Genomic DNA, 17730 nt, shown 5'->3' on the forward strand with positions numbered 1-17730 from the left:
AATCAAAAACATGCAAATGCCTTAATGCTCTATAATGCCTGGTACAATGATAACACTTATTTCTAATAAACTGTAATAGTTTAACTTAATTACCTTTAATAGTTGACAGGAAGACCCACGAGATCAGGAGCAGTTTCAATCGGTCAGAGTTCTGAGAATTCAGTTTCGGCATCGATTCCTCCTATGAGAGATCGGTGGTTCACTTAAATTTCGAGATTCAAGTTAGTCTGGAGAGACCCTTCTCGCCCCAGAGGATATATCCGAGGCTGGCTGCGGCACTCGATCGGGCTGTAGTATTGTGCTCGGTGGCAACAAGACAAAACAGGCTCCGGGTCAACTGGCGGCAGGATCAGTCTATGATAATCTCCTGGTTCCTAGGCGAGTGGTTCACCGTTGGTCTACCGCAGTGTCTGTGGCAATAAACCTTGGCCGGAATGTTGAGCTCAATCAGTTAAGATATTGTTGCATCAAGATAAGCCGGGCGCAAGTCAAATGACGACTAGAGCAACTGTTCAATAGGCAAGCGGCACGAACCTGAGTTCCAGCAAGTTAGAATCTTTAAGTAATTTGAGTCAGGTGGCAATTACCCGAAGTCAAATGGTTGTCTAAATGAATTCAGAATTCAAGAAGTCAGCGCCAAAGTAATGGCAAATGTCTCTTTATATACCTTTTGATTCTGCTCCAGATCGCGTCAGTGTTCCCTCTGTCAGACACAAGACATCAATGACACATCACTGCAGCGTTTACACTAGATAATACTTTGCAGGAAACATATCACAACAGTCCATATAAGCGCTTCTGCTTAAGGCAGAGCTTTACTCTAATAGCAGTGTTTCTAACAGTTTCTCCCATTCGTCAGGAGTGTCCTCAGTGGGCGGGGTTGGTGTTTGTTGATACCAGTCTAGTGGGGTGGATGGTTGGATGGCGCCATCTTCTGGTGATTGAGTCCAATCCGGTAGTTCCATTGATGCAGATTGGGTAATTGGTAAAGGGGGCAATGGGGCCGGGGGGGCAAGGGGGAGATCCATTTGGCGTTTCACTACACTTTCTTTAAAGCTACAGTTTGATATTTGGGAAGCTGTTAATGGTCATTTCAGATTTGTATATTTACCCAGTGATTGAATATAAATGCCTCATGACCAGAACTGTCTGTCTTAATCACAACCCAAAATGTAATGTTGTATTAGTCATTTCCATAGCCCCATCCATCAGCTGAATACCAACATGTCATGTTTACTAGTCATTTCCATAGCCCCATCCATCAGCTGAATACCAACATGTCATGTTTACTAGTCATTTCCATAGCCCCATCCATCAGCTGAATACCAACATGTCATGTTTACTAGTCATTTCCATAGCCCCATCCATCAGCTGAATACCAACATGTAATGTTTACTAGTCATTTCCATAGCCCCATCCATCAGCTGAATACCAACATGTCATGTTTACTAGTCATTTCCATAGCCCCATCCATCAGCTGAATACCAACATGTAATGTTTACTAGTCATTTCCATAGCCCCATCCATCAGCTGAATACCAACATGTAATGTTTACTAGTCATTTCCATAGCCCCATCCATCAGCTGAATACCAACATGTAATGTTTACTAGTCATTTCCATAGCCCCATCCATCAGCTGAATACCAACATGTCATGTTTACTAGTCATTTCCATAGCCCCATCCATCAGCTGAATACCAACATGTCATGTTTACTAGTCATTTCCATAGCCCCATCCATCAGCTGAATACCAACATGTCATGTTTACTAGTCATTTCCATAGCCCCATCCATCAGCTGAATACCAACATGTCATGTTTACTAGTCATTTCCATAGCCCCATCCATCAGCTGAATACCAACATGTCATGTTTACTAGTCATTTCCATAGCCCCATCCATCAGCTGAATACCAACATGTCATGTTTACTAGTCATTTCCATAGCCCCATCCATCAGCTGAATACCAACATGTAATGTTTACTAGTCATTTCCATAGCCCCATCCATCAGCTGAATACCAACATGTCATGTTTACTAGTCATTTCCATAGCCCCATCCATCAGCTGAATACCAACATGTCATGTTTACTAGTCATTTCCATAGCCCCATCCATCAGCTGAATACCAACATGTCATGTTGTATTAGTCATTTCCATAGCCCCATCCATCAGCTGAATACCAACATGTCATGTTTACTAGTCATTTCCATAGCCCCATCCATCAGCTGAATACCAACATGTCATGTTTACTAGTCATTTCCATAGCCCCATCCATCAGCTGAATACCAACATGTAATGTTTACTAGTCATTTCCATAGCCCCATCCATCAGCTGAATACCAACATGTCATGTTGTATTAGTCATTTCCATAGCCCCATCCATCAGCTGAATACCAACATGTCATGTTTACTAGTCATTTCCATAGCCCCATCCATCAGCTGAATACCAACATGTCATGTTGTATTAGTTATTTCCATAGCCCCATCCATCAGCTGAATACCAACATGTCATGTTTACTAGTCATTTCCATAGCCCCATCCATCAGCTGAATACCAACATGTCATGTTTACTAGTCATTTCCATAGCCCCATCCATCAGCTGAATACCAACATGTCATGTTTACTAGTCATTTCCATAGCCCCATCCATCAGCTGAATACCAACATGTAATGTTTACTAGTCATTTCCATAGCCCCATCCATCAGCTGAATACCAACATGTCATGTTGTATTAGTCATTTCCATAGCCCCATCCATCAGCTGAATACCAACATGTCATGTTTACTAGTCATTTCCATAGCCCCATCCATCAGCTGAATACCAACATGTAATGTTGTATTAGTCATTTCCATAGCCCCATCCATCAGCTGAATGTCAAAACTAGTGTTGTGGGCCCCTTTTTGTTGTTTTTCAAATCACTAATTGTTTTGGAAGTGCTATTTATTTCAAAAGTTGTTGATTGATTGAATGGCTCTTGGCTTTGTGTTGCCATGTTCATGCTCGGTGAGTTATTTCTGGTTGCCATGTCTGATATCTTTGATTGGCCAATTTTATGTTTAGGTCAAGAAGAGTCATGCGCTCATTTTCCACTTTATTTCATGTTGAATATGTCTTTCAAGCTCTTCATTGCATCATCATGTGTTAATACCTTCCAGTCCTCTGGGAGATCAGCAGGCAGTGTTGAGTCTCCCCTGTCTTTAGCGATTCTCTCATTGAATGTGGCCATCACATACTTCCAGTAGTCTGAAGCCTTGATGCTGGAATCTCCAGTTATGATCCAGTCAGGGTAATATGTCTGGTAGTCCTTGTAGGGGTGAAATTTGTCTTCTGTCAGGGAAGTCCTGAATGTGGCATCACTAATCACATCAGAGGAACATATATTAGTCACTAACACCTTTGAATGCGTCTTCCTCCAACCCCTGACACCTTGTGGACGGTGAATGGAGGTAAAGTGTTTGGTATGCTCCTTCCCTCCTGCTTCACAAGGTGCACAGCAGAATGGACATACTTCCCCACAGCCAAACTGGCTGGTGAACATATTGTCCTGAGGCTTGAATGGCAGAGATCTGAGCCTCTCTTTGATGTCAGTCCTCTGTTCATACTCTGATGTCACGGTCTGCTTCATTTCCCCCACAAACTCTGTGAGGTAGTCAGCAAACTGATCTGTGTTTGCAGAGTTCAGAATCATAACGGAATCCAGAGCATCCTTTGGAAAGACAAGCTTCTCTCCAAGAGCACTGCAGTTGTTCAGAATTAAAGTCTTGATGCACGTTATAGTGCTATGTGTTTTTCTGATAGAAATGGCATCAGTGATTATCTTGACTATCTCTGAAAGATGTTTCTTCTCTGATTTCTCCAGTCTGCTGTCCTTTGAGAGTTGTTGGACAATCTGGTCAAACAGCCAGTCCTTCACAAAGTTTTCATAATTCCTTATGTACTTTCTATATTTCTCATATTCTCCATCAGTCAGGAGCTGTTTCAAAACAGAGAACTGGAAGGACGTCCGTGTGCTGTAATCCTCTGACCCTTTACCAGTCTTCATTTCATCAACTACATCAGGACCAATCATTTTGCTCACATAGTCCTGTACAGCTGGCTGCAAACACAGCTTTGAGAACTCCTCAGCTTTCTTTTGGCACTGGTCTCGGTTATTAAATAAGTCTTTGAAATCAGTAAGGTACTTGTTCTTAGACAGTTCCAGACACATTCGGGGGTCGTTGGATACAATGAAATGATTATGCATCTTCTGGAACTCTCTGGCTGCTATGCCACAGATGTGTAGCTTCAGATGGATCTCACACTCTTCATTAACTTTACGTTTCTTGTATTGTTTAATTGTTTCATCAATCCTGTTCAGCAGCTCTTTGATGTCAGTGTCATGGTAATCTGTTTTACTTTCCACCTTCTGGGTTATAAACTCCTGACACTGTGTTATGATGTCATCACAGAAGACTTGTAGTTTTTTCCTGTAATGGTAATGATCCATGTGCTTTACAAAGCCTTCAGCATTCCGCCACCAATGAACTGATTTCACAACAAAGTCTGTCTTCCCACAATCCACCAAATTGTTTCTTACCAACATACTATTTACATGACTCCCCCTTCGTGAAAGATTTCCACTTAACATGAGGAAGGCATCCTGAGCCACTTCTCTCCTTGGCAGTCCACTAAAGTTGATCTCAGACAGAGTTTCCTTCCACATACTTTCAAACTCTTCTTGGAGTTCCTGATCTGATAAATCAGTTTTTTTCTGTCTACAGGTTTGCAGCAAAGCCAGCACCTTTCTCCCCATTGTACTTGTCTGAGAACTCCTGATGTTGTTCAGTTCTGTCATTCCCTCTTTGATCTCAACAGCTCCTTGCAGTTTGATCTTCACTGTGTTTTCTGTCTCTCGTCTCAGTGTTTTGGCACTGGACACAAAGTCCTCCTGGTATTTTTCCACCAGATTGACATGGCCATCTTCAATTTCAAAGTATTTTACTAGATTGTCTTGGATTTTCTTTTCTCCCAATGTCATCTTCATAGATGCTTCTATCATCAAGTCTTGTAGCACATCTCTTATGGACCTCTGGGGATGTTGATCTGACATGCCAATATTGGATATTTTAGTTTCAGCACTGACCATCCATGTATACATCTCCTTCTGGAAGGTCCATTCCCAACCATTGTACTCGGAACATAATCTGGAGTATGCATCTGCAACCAAGCTGTTTCTGAAACTGAAGATGAATTTCTCAAATTTAACAGACTCCCACAAGCTTTGTGTCCACTTCAGCAAATGTGTAATGTCATCATTACTCTGGCATTTGATTAAGTCTTGCATCAAGCTCTTTTTTAAATCATACACAGCCTCACTGTATCCAGCATTGACTGGAGCCATCGGGGGAGTCCCATGCCAGAGTCCTGGGATGTAGCAGCTGCTAGTGTCTGGATCATACTCCATCACATCAGTGAACTTGGTGATATTCTCCTTCTTCTCCATTCTGGCTGCTGCCTGGGTCATTTCATTCAACTGTTCCAACAACTTCTTCCTGTCTCTCATGTTGTTGTCATGAGCAGACATGTCTGACACATTCTGGTGCACAAAATGACATACTGGCTTCTTCCCCACTTCCTTCATCCTGATAAAAGCATGAACTACAATCTGCAGAATGTCTTTCATCTCTGTGGAGTTCTCCATGGCAATGTTGATGATAGTGACATCACTGAGTCCAATCACCAGTGTGGCCAGTTCATTGTCATGTTCATGGCTGTCATCTAGTTGAGCCAACTCTGGTGATTTCAACCCCTCTGTGTCAATGACCATGATGAAGTCACATTTCAGCTCCTCCTTGAGGTCTTTGTTGACTTTAATCAGCAGCATGAAGGCCCCTCTGGTGCATCTTCCACTGCTGACAGCAAACTGGACCCCAAACATGGTGTTGAGGAGAGTGGACTTCCCTGTGCTTTGGACCCCTAAAACTGTGACGACCCGGATCTTGCTGTTAGAGTCCACAAGAGTATGAAGCTCAGTCAGAACAGCTGATATCCATTTCAGAGGGATATTTGATGCATCTCCATCCACAAGCTCAATGGGGAAACCATCCAACAGCATCTGAGCACACAATCCAGGGAGATGCTCCATCTGTTTCCATTCTGGATTGTCTTTAGGGAGATAGCAGGAAGCTTCATACAGCTGGCCCAACTCACGCAGGAAGTGTTCAAGTCCCAGGGAACAGTCACACATTTTCCTATCCAAATCGGCAATGTCTTTTTTCTCTGGATGATTTTGGCAAAGCTCTTTGTACTGCTTCCGCAAACCAGATAAGTTCTGCCGAGACAGATTGTCCAAATTAATCTGCATCCATTTGAGGAAATAGGATCGCTCCACTTTTGAGCTTGACATTCCAGTTATGTTTTTTATTGCTTTTGTCATCTCAAATCTTTGTTGCTCCTCTCTCAGTTCTATTTGCCTTTTCTTCAGAGAGCTCTTGTAGTGTTCAATTTCCTGACCCCCTGCTTTTCTCAGTCTACATCTCTCTTTCTCCAACTGGGAAATCTCTTTCCAGATTGTTCCCTGTAAGGGTAGCTGTTCATCTTTGAATTTAATTGTGTCTGTGATGTTCCTGGTGATTTCATTTGCCATCTTCCTGGCACTCTGACACTCATCACTGTCTTCATCAACCAGAATCCCCATCTGACGAGCCTCGTCAGCCATGTTTTCAATTGGCAGTTTGTTTGGACTTGTTTCGGTGATGTCACCGACAGATGACTGCAAGGTTTTTACAAATTTTGCATCATTTTCATTTTCCTTAACAATCACATTTGTTGGCTTGATACTGAATTCTGTGGTGAGTTTTCTCAATGTGTTTTCTGTGATTTTATTTTTCTGAGAGTCAACAACCAGAAATAACTCTGCTTTTCCAGTTCTGCGTTCCAAAATCTCAGAATATGCATCTAATTCATTACAAAAAATGTAAACTGCAGCTGATGTTTGACACAGAAAGGAGAACTGTTTTTCAAAGGACCTGATGTCTCCTCTGAGATTGGCCAGAGCCACAGGCTTAGTGAACATGTCTATGTTTCTGTTCCCACATGGAAGGTACCAGCTGATTTCAACCAGACCATCTGAAATTTGCAAAGGGACATCTCCACATTCCATATCACGATGAACAAATGTGTCATGGTACTGTTGAGGGTTACTAAGCAACTTGTTCAAAATCTGAGACTTGGACAAGCTGCTCTTTCCTATCCTAACAAAGGACACCATTGGAATACCAGAGACAACAATTCTCTCCTCTATGATGGACTTTGAGTCAGCTTGTGAAGACGGCCTGAACTTCCTCACTATGTTCCTCAGGGCCCACAGCATCAAAGTGCTTTGTTCTGTGTCACAGTTGGGCAGCAGGAGAGGAACAGCAAACTGACACATGGACATTTTCTGGACCATCTCCTGCTGCAGGACACCATCTGAGCACAGAAACAGGGCTGTGATCAGGTCTAGGGGGTTTACCTTCATATGATCCTTCTCATCAGTGAGGGTGTACTTTACATCCCTTGCTGAGACGTTCATCCTCATCAGTTCTTTCAGAAAACACCACGGTAGAGATTGAGGAGTTACCGTATGGTTCTTTCCTAACGTTAGGCCATCGATTGAAAGCACGGCATTCAACGACAGTTTCTCCTCAAAATGATGTGTCAGTCCCAACTTCTGCATAAAACGGTTCAAAGTGAGCTCTGCAATAACAAAGGAAGATGTTTGAGTTTACAAAAATATTCAAGTTTATTTCATCTTGAAGCTGCAGTTGATTACTTACTTGTATGTAGGGTAGTACAGACTGGGTCACTCTCCATATTTCTCTTGTCAATGGTGCAGACAGTGATGGTGTACTCTGTGCCTGGCGTCAGACCAGTAACATTTCCAAAGATCTTGTTGGTAGTGAAGGACTCACTTGGACTGGCATTGTCACACCATGTCACCCTGAAGTGGTGCAGGATGTCCTCCATGCCATCAGGATGATCCCAGATCAGTTTAGCAGAGGTCGCACTATAGGACCATATAACAAGATTTCCTGGAGGCGAAGGGTCTGTGTAACAGAAATAACACAAAACAGAGTTGTATTGGATTATTAAAAACATGGTGATTTGTAACATACAGTGGTGTTTGAAATGATTGACCCTCTTGATAAAGATGAGCAATAATGACTGTATAAAATACATCCAATACTGGCCTATATTGCAAACAAATGTGGATATTATTTTATACTAATACAACTGCTCATAGAAATATACATATTATTTTCTCAAAAAAGTTAGGGGTCCAACTTATTGACACCCCTAAAGATTCTTATAAATAAAGTGGTCAAAGGTTTAGCATTTGGTCCCATATTCCTAGCACCCAATGACTACATCAAGCTTTTGACTACAAACTTGCTGGATTGTTTCAGAATATTTTGTGCCTAATAGAAATTAATGGTAAATAATGTATTGTGTCATTTTGGAGTAACTTTTATTATAAATAAGAATATAATAACATATCTACATTAATGTGGATGCTACCATGATTACAAATAGTCCTGAATGAATCATGAATAATGATGAGTGAGAAAGTTACAGAGGGTCAAACATCATACCCCCAAGATATGCTAATCTCTCAACATGACCTATAACAGGGGAGATTAGCTTGCCTTGGGGGTATTTAAAAACAAGTACCCTTGTACTGGGTCACTACACCACTCATCTCTTTAGCCTTTTACAACACTAGGCTCTAACAATTAGAATTCTAAACTTCTTAGACTACCAAAATAATAATTTTTGGACAGCTAAAACAAGAACACAATTCCTCTTCAGAAAAATGGTTCAGTCTAGTTCAGATTTGTCCAATTCCACCCCCCAGAAGTGAAGTGAGTCGGTATGAGGCTTACTTGTGCAGATGGTTGTAGAGAGAGGTTTGCTCTGCTCCCCATTGTTCAACACAGTTGAGACACTGATGTTGTACTGAGTACCAGGTTGCAGGCCAGAGAGAGTTCCACAAAATGAGGTGGAAACTGAGCTGCACTTCCTAACCTCCTGCCCAATGTATGACCATATTAGAGAGACATATTTCCCTCAGATTACACAGATCCACAAAGAATTCAAAAACAAATCCAAATTTGAAAAACTCCCATATCTACTGGGTGAAATTCCACAGTATGCCATCACAGCAGCAAGATTTGTGACCTGTTGCCACGAGAAAAGGGCAACCAGTGAAGAACAAACACCATTGTAAATACAACCCATATTTATGCTTATTTATTTTATCTTGTGTCCTTTAACCATTTGTACATTGTTAAAACACTGTATATATATATATATATATATATATATATATATATATATATATATAATATGACATTTGTAATGTTTTTACTGTTTTGAAACCTCTGTATGTGTAATGTTTACTGTTAATTTTTGTTGTTTTTCACTTTATATTTTCACTTTGTATGTTGTCTACCTCACTTGCTTTGGCAATGTTAACACATGTTTCCCATGCCAATAAAGCCCTTGAATTGAATTGAATTGAGTTCTGTAGGAGTCCTCAGTATTGGCAGAGCGGGTCTCTGTTCCCAGGCTGCAGTAGGATATGAGAAAGTATTGTGGGACTTTCTCCAATTCTTCAGCCTTGGACCAACTGACAGTGAAGGAGGTCGCTCCAGACTGTTTTATGTGTAAGTCCATGGGTGCTGGGACCACTAGAAAGAAATATAATTTGTTTGACAAAATATAAGATGTCTTGTTTGTTAATGTCTTGTTTGGACATCACATGAAAACAACAACATCCCTAGAAGCACATAACCAAAGACCAACTCAAGTTACTGTACCAGTGAATACAGATGCTGAGATCCGTCTGCTTTGTCTGCCATCTTCTCCCTCTGAAGCCACACTGAACTGGTACTTTTTACCAGGCTGGAGTCCATCTATTTCAACATTAAACCCATCTTCCACCCTCAGGCTCCTCTCTTCTCCATCACATCCCCAGGTCACTCTGAAAGTCTGTGGTCCTGTCAGTCCCTCAGGAGAACCCCAGCTCAGAGACACAGAGCCTGATGTCACGGGCGAGAACTGGATCTCACCAGGAAGGGGGAGCACTTAAAGAAATAATGGAAGAGAAAAATTATTACTTTAATTGCATCGAAACAAAAAATAAAAATACATATTAATCAAACAATCATTATGGAATAAGAATTATTAATCTAAACAAATTCATCTTCCTCTTTTAATGGTCTTAAAATTGTATGTATGTTGTTGAACACCATGTAAAGGTCTGAAAATACAATGTTTGGGAAATGTATTTCTTGATTGTACAAACACCTACCGTCAATTGAGGCCAGCTTTAGTCTTCGACATTGATCTCTATCAAAAGTCTTGAAAACAGAGTAAGAATCCATTATTTTGATGAAAAACACATGTTTTACAGAACATACGATGAAAAAGCTTGTATGTCTGAACATCATTATTATCAAATTCAATATCTTCTTTAAAGAACATCATCAGGTACAAGAAAAGAGAACAGAACCTACCTGTTTTCCAGCTTGTTTTATCTCTTCAATGATTGTGTCATGACCTTTGTGCTTTGTCACTGAACACTCCAAGCAGATCAGCTTCTGGTCTGTCCTGCAGAACACCTCCAGAGCTCTGTGGTGTTCCTGACAGAGTCTCTCCTCCAGGTCTCCAGTCACCTCCACCAGGGTGTGTCTCTGTAGTTTAGGTAGTGTGTAGTGCTTCCTAACGTGGGTCTCACAGTAGGACTGGTTGCAGGTCAGACAGGACTTCACAGCTTGGACCTCACATACATCACAGACCACCTCTCCTGGCCTGAAGTGTAAGACAATTACACACATTAAAATGTAAACACTAAAACATAACAAAATACATTAATTTATTAGATTGGCCAAGCAACTTTAAATTTCACAAGAAAAATGTACTTTATATACATGTCAATCATGTACACTATATATACAAAAGTGTGTAGACACCCCTTCAAATGATATTTCAGTCACACCCGTTGCTGACAGGTGTATAAACCTGAGCACACAGCCATGCAATCGCCATAGACAAACATTGGGAAAGGATGGCCTTACTGCAGAGCTAAGTGACTTTCAACGTGGCACCATCATAGGATGTCACCTTTCCAACAAGTCAGTTTGTCTGTGGTAGGTCTGTGGAGGCTCGGCCTCTTAGTTCCAGTGTTAGGGATGGGGCCCCGTTTTCTCAATTTCCGCCTAAATGACATACCCAAAGCAAACTGCCTGTAGCTCAGGCCCTGAAGCCATGATATGCATATTCTTGGTACCATTTGGAAGGAAACACTTTGACGTTTGTAGAAATGTTAAACTATTGTAGGATAATATAACACAATAGATATGGTAGAAGAAAATCCAAAGAAAAACAAAAAGCGAGAGAGACCATCTTTGAAATGCAAGAGAAAGGTCAAACAGCAAGATACGATCTGAATTGCATCCAGGAGGCTGTCCACGGGGTGGCAGCAGTGTATGTGCAAAGTTTCAGACTTGTAACTTCAAGAACAAGCAAGAAATATGACATTTTGTATAAAGACAGTCTTCAAAAATCGGTGTCCTTGCGCGCCATGATGCAGTTGCAATCGGTGTCCTATTGAACATACTTCTTTCCGAAAGATATATTCAAGTTTGATAATTTTTTAGGGTGTCTGAGGAACAAATACAAACACATTTTGACTTGTTGAAACAAAGTTTAGGGGTAGATTTTCAGATTCCTTTCTTTGTAAGTTGAACAAGTGGATTTCCCAAATCGATGGAGCCAACCATAGCGACTTTTTGGGATATGAAAAATGATTTTATCTAACAAAAGCGAGACAACATGTCTCTGGGTCCCTTTCGAAACAAATCAGAGCAAGATTTCAGAATTTAAGTAAATATGTGGAGGTGAAAAATAATAATATATATTTTGTTGTTGCATGCTCTCCTCAAACAATAGCATGACATGTTTTCGCTGTAATAGCTACTGTAAATCAGACAGTGCAGTTAGATTAACAATCATTTCAGCTTTCAGCCGATATAAGACACTTATGTACCTAAATGTTTAACCACAAAAAAAAATACTTGAATTACGTGTCATGCTGCTTGGGTAGAAATTGTACAGTTAGCGGTACACCCATCCCCAACAGGTTTCACTACAGCATACAGTGGAATTCTAGACAATTCTGGGGAAATCCCAACCTGTTTCAGCATGACAACGCCCCCGTGCACATAGCGAGGTTCATACAGAAATGGTTTGTCGAAGTCAGTGTGGAAGAACTTGACCCCATCAAACACCTTTGGGATGAACTATTAAAAAATTAAATATCACATTACTCAGTACTTTGTTTAAGCACCTTTGGTAGCGGTTACAGCATTGATTATTCTTGGGTATGACGCTACAAGCTTAGCACACCTGTATTTGGGGAGTTTCTCCCATTCTTCTCTGTAGATCCTCTCAAGCTCTGTCAGGTGTAATGGGGAGTGTTGCTGTACAGCTATTTTCAGGTCTCTCCAGAGATGTTCGATCGGGCTCAAGTCCGGGCTCTGGCTGGGACACTCAAGGATATTCAGAGACTTATCACAAAGCCACTCCTGCGTTGTCTTGGCTGTGTGCTTCGGGTTATTGTTCTGTTGGAAGGTGAACCTTCGCCCCAGTCTGAGGTCCTGAGCACTCTGGAGCAGGTTTTCATGTAGATGATCTCTCTGTACTTTGCTCCGTTCATCTTTGCCTCGATCCTGACTAGTCTCCCAGTCCCTGCCGCTGAAAAACATCCCCACAGCATGATGCTGCCACCACTATGCTTCACCGTAGGGATGGTGCCAGGTTTCCTCCAGACGTGACCCTTGGCATTCAGGCCAAATAGTTCAATCTTGGTTTAATCAGACCAGATAATCTTGTTTCTCACGGTCTTGAGAGTCTTTAGGTGCCTTTAGGCAAACTCCAAGAGGGCTTCTGTCTGGCCACTCTTCCATAAATGCCTGATTGGTTGAGTGCTGCAGAGATGGCTGTCCTTCTGTAAGTTTCTCCCGTCTCCACAGAGGAACTCTGGAGCTGACCATCGGGTTCTTGGTTACCTCCCTGACCAAGGCCCTTCTCCCCTGATTGCTTAGTTTGGCCAGGCGGCCAGCTCTCGGAAGAGTCTTGGTGGTTCCAAGCTTCTTCAATTTAAGAATGATGGAGGCCACTGTGTTCTTGAGGACCTTGAATGCTGCAGAAATGTTTTGGTAGCCTTCCACAGATCTGTGCCTTGACACAATCTTGTCTCAAAGCTCTACGGACAATTCCTTCGACCTCGTGGCTTGGTTTTGGCTCTGACATGAACTGTCAACGATGGGACCTTACATAGACAGGTGTGTGCCTTTCCAATTCATGTCCAATCAATTGAATTTACCACAGGTGAACTCCAATCAAGTTGTAGAAACATCTCAAGGATGATCAATGGAAACAGGATACACCTGAGCTCAATTTCGAGTCTCATAGCAAAGGGTCTGGATACTTAAATAAATAAGGTATTCCTGTATTTATTTATTTTTTAATTTACATTTGCTAAAATTTTTACTTTGCCATTATGGGGTATTGTGTATAGATTGATGAGGAAATTGTTTTATTTAATACATTTTAGAATCTGGCTGTATTGTAACAAAATGTGGAAAAAGTCTGTTTTGAATACTTTACGAATGCACTGTATCACACTGACAAGGCATATGAACTAACGGGTTATAGAGCAAACAACGCAATTATTACAACACATAGATTGTAATTGTAATATGGCTTTTTTTTCATGGCTGGTCTTCCCCAGTGATTTTATCCACGCACCGCTACTGCTCGAGCAGTTCAAGAATTGCCTTCATGAAAGGCGTGCCACTGCTACTGTTGAGGGAGGTTAAGAAACAAGCAGAAAGCTCATTTTCTTGTTTGCTAATTTAATAAAAGGCACTTACATAAAACAAATTATCTTATGTGGAGTGGTAAACAAATATGGATACTTAAAGCTACAATGTTTACCTTTTTGGGCAACCCAACCAAAATTCACCAAGAAATGTGAGGTACAGATATTTTATTCCCATTGAAAGCAAGTCTAAGAAGCGGTATATCTATTATATTTCTATGCTTTGCGTTCTGAAGTTTCATTTTTGTATCCTTTACTTTCGGTTTTGTACACCAGCTTCAAACAGCTGGATATCCCATAGTTATCGTTATGGAAAAGTTATTTCACAGTGGTACAATGATTCTCCACACTATGACTGCTTGTTTTGTCACAAACTGAAATTAGGCAAACTATTAGAGTTTTAGCAACCATGAAATGGCAGAGCGTTTTCTGCATAGTGCATCTTTAATGTGGTGATGCCATTTGGCACCCCTGGTTCTTTAATAAGAGACACCTGCTGATCAATTGACAGTTTTCTCAACCAATGAGAAGTTACAAAAGGTTTAGAGAAAATAGGTGTATCTAGTGGATAACAAAGAAGGAGAAAATGAGAAGACATGCATGTAAGACTATTTAACGAGAGCTGCAGAGTCAAGAAGTGTATTTTGAGCTGAGAAAGTAACCGCATTATAAAGGTAAATTAAAGGTGTACTGACAGCATTTTAGCATGAAATTAATTTAACATGAAATCTCATTCAAATCTGTTTTCTGAGCGTTTTGCTCTCTGAGCGTTCAGAGCACATACTGAACTATTGACACTGGACACTCTGGCCGTGGAGTAGGGTTGATCCGAGCGTTCTGACCTCACAACAGCAGTCAAGCACCCAAACTAACTGACTTCCAACCAGACACAAATAGAGAACACCTCACTCTGATCATTTTATTCGCTCTAGCAAAGCTGGTTAGGCTGTTTTAATGTTATCTAGAGCATTTGTAACTGTGCTGCTGGCAACTATTTAACTGTTTTTTTGCAAACTGTTTACTGACACCGGGCATATTCAACGAGTATTGCGCATTTGTAAATCAGTTATGTAGTCTGCCTCAATTTAAGCAGCACACAATGTACCAGACCAGCTGTGATTTACATCCTGACTGCAATCAATATTTTTGGGACTACCAAAAAATGTATTTGTGAATTATATTAATCACGCATTGAACTGCATCCATCTATTCTGCCAACAATGCCTTACTGTACATCATGGATTTTTTTGTAAAAAAATATTTTTTAAACCTCTTATAAAGTTGGTTTTGTAACATATACACTGGGAATTTTATATTTTTGACTGATATGATTGTTTCATATCTGCAAAGTAGTTTAAACCGCTGTCAGTTCCACTTTAAATAAGATGTTTATGGGTGTTTTACTGCAGATTAGGCTGTTCAAATGTGCCTAGCAAAAGTGGTAGTGTAGTCAGCTAGCCATATTCAGGCTGATCCTGTGCTGCAGTATGCAGAGGGAAGTGAGACAGATGAGCTGCATGTACCTGAATGAGAGACTTCACCTGTCAAGAGGAGAGAAGGGCTACGGTAAAACTAGTTTGCTTATAGCCTTATACAGCTCGTTGAGTGCGGTCTTAGTGCCAGCATCAGTTTGTAAAGATTTTTTGAAATCTGACACAGAGGTTGCTTTAAGGAGAAGTGTATCTATAATTCCATGCATAACACTTGTATCTTTTATCAATGTTTATTATGAGTATTTCTGTAAATTGATGTGGCTCTCTGCAAAATCACCGGATCTTTTGGAAGCAAAACATTACTGAAAAATAACGCGCCAATGTAAAGTGAGATTTTTGGACATAAATATGAACTTTATTGAACAAAACATACATGTATTGTGTAACATAAAGTCCTATGAGTGTCATCTGATGAAGATCATCAAAGGTTAGTGATTAATTTTAGCTCTATTTCTGCTTTTTGTGACTTAGCTCTCTTTAGCTGGAAAAATGCCTGTGTTTTTCTGTGACTAGGCTCTGACCTAACATAATAGCATGGTATGCTTTCGTCGTAAAGCCTTTTTGAAATCGGACACTGTGGTGGGATTAACAACAAATGTATCTTTAAAATTGTGTATAATACTTGTATGTTTGAGGAATTTTAATTATGAGATTTCTGTTGTTGACAAATCGATCCCGTTAACGGGATTTCAGCCCGTCTCATCCCTAAGAAGTTAATAAACAACTTGGAAAATTCCAGAAAATGATGTCATGGCTTTAGAAGGTTCTGATAGTCTAATTGACATAATTTCAGTCAATTGGAGATGTACATGTGGATGTATTTCAAGGCCTACTGTCAAAATCTGTGCCTCTGCTTGACATCATGGGAAAATCAAAAGAAATCAGCCAAGACCTCAGGAAACAAATTGTAGACCTCCACAAGTCTGGTTCATCCTTGGGAGCAATATCCAAATGCCTGAAGGTACCATGTTCATCTGTACAAACAATGGTACGCAAGTATAAACACCATGGGACCACACAGACATCATACCCGGTCAGGAAGGAGGCGCGTTCTGTCTCCTAGAGATGAACGTACTTTGGTGCAAAAATTGCAAATCAATCCCAGATAAACAGCAAAGGACCTTGTAAAGATGCTGGAGGAAACAGGTACAAAAGTATCTATATCCACAGTAAAACGAGTCCTATATCGACATAACCTGAAAGGCCGCTCACCAAGGAAGAAGCCACTGCTCCAAAACCGCCATAAAAAAAGCCAGACTATGGTTTGCAACTGCACATGGGGACAAATATCGTACTTTTTGGAGAAATGTCCTCTGGTCTGATGAAACAAAAATAGAACTGTTTGGCCATAATGACCATCATTAAGTTTGGAGGAAAAAGGGAAGGCTTGCAAGCCAAAGAAGACCATCCTAACCGTGAAGCACGGAGGTGGCAGCATCATGTTATGCGGGTGCTTTGCTGCAGGAGGGACTGGTGAACTTCACAAAATAGATGGCATGATGAGGCAGGGAAATTATGTGGATATATTGAAGCAACATCTCAAGACATCAGTCAGGAAGTTAAAGCTTGGTCGCAAATGGGTCTTCCAAATGGACAATGACCCACAAGCATACTTCCAAAGTTGTGGCAAAATAGCTTAAGGACAACAAAGTCAAGGTATTGGAGTGGCCATCACAAAGCCCTGACCTCAATCCCATAGAAAATTTGTGGGCAGAACTGAAAAAGCGTGTGCGAGCAAGGAGGCAAGGAGTTTACATACATTCAATTAGTACTTGGTAGCATTGCCTTTAAATTGTATAACTTGGGTCAAACGTTTCGGGTAGCCTTCCACAAGCTTCCCAATATAAGTTGGTTGAATTTTGGCCCATTCCTCCTGACAGAGATGGTGTAACGGAGTCAAACCTGATTTTTACTCCTGAACTTATTTAGGCTTGCCATAACAAAGGGGTTGAATACTTATTGACTCGAGACATTTCACCTTTCCATTTTGAATCAATTTGTACAAATTCTGAAAAACATAATTCCACTTTGACATTATCTTAATTTAACCCATTTTAAACTCAGGCTGTAACACAACAAAATGTGGAAAAGGTCAAGAGGGGTGAACACTTCTGAAGCCACTGTATACAGCAACTCCTCCCTTATAAGCATTCCGGTCTCGTCTATAGATCTTATATCCTTGTATTGCTACTGCTGTATCAAAGGAATTATCTAAGTGAGTCTCAAATTGCTAATATATGAATGTTATCTGATGTTAGCAAGTTATTGACATCATGAACTTTACTTCTAAGGCTACATATATTAATATGGGCTATTTTCAGCCCTTTCCTGGGTGGCT

At 40.7% G+C, this 17730-nt stretch overlaps 1 protein-coding gene across 1 annotated transcript in view; it reads right to left on the reverse strand.

The window, feature by feature from the left end:
• Window positions 1-1690: 1690 nt before the first annotated feature.
• LOC110497213 (interferon-induced very large GTPase 1) overlaps window positions 1691-17730 on the reverse strand; it is a 34681-nt gene continuing 18641 nt past the window's right edge. Inside the window, exons 6-12 of the mRNA XM_090188028.1 lie at window positions 10532-10826; window positions 10327-10375; window positions 9833-10099; window positions 9539-9703; window positions 8897-9001; window positions 7790-8059; window positions 1691-7709 (exon numbers count right to left, since the gene is read on the reverse strand). Coding sequence (XP_090044154.1) covers window positions 3085-7709; window positions 7790-8059; window positions 8897-9001; window positions 9539-9703; window positions 9833-10099; window positions 10327-10375; window positions 10532-10826 — 5776 coding nt within the window. The 3' untranslated portion in view covers window positions 1691-3084. The remainder of the gene's footprint in view (window positions 7710-7789; window positions 8060-8896; window positions 9002-9538; window positions 9704-9832; window positions 10100-10326; window positions 10376-10531; window positions 10827-17730) is intronic.

Source organism: Oncorhynchus mykiss, chromosome 10 (genome assembly GCF_057628025.1).
Source record: "Oncorhynchus mykiss isolate SJ-2025 chromosome 10, ASM5762802v1, whole genome shotgun sequence".
Classification (NCBI taxonomy): domain Eukaryota; kingdom Metazoa; phylum Chordata; class Actinopteri; order Salmoniformes; family Salmonidae; genus Oncorhynchus; species Oncorhynchus mykiss.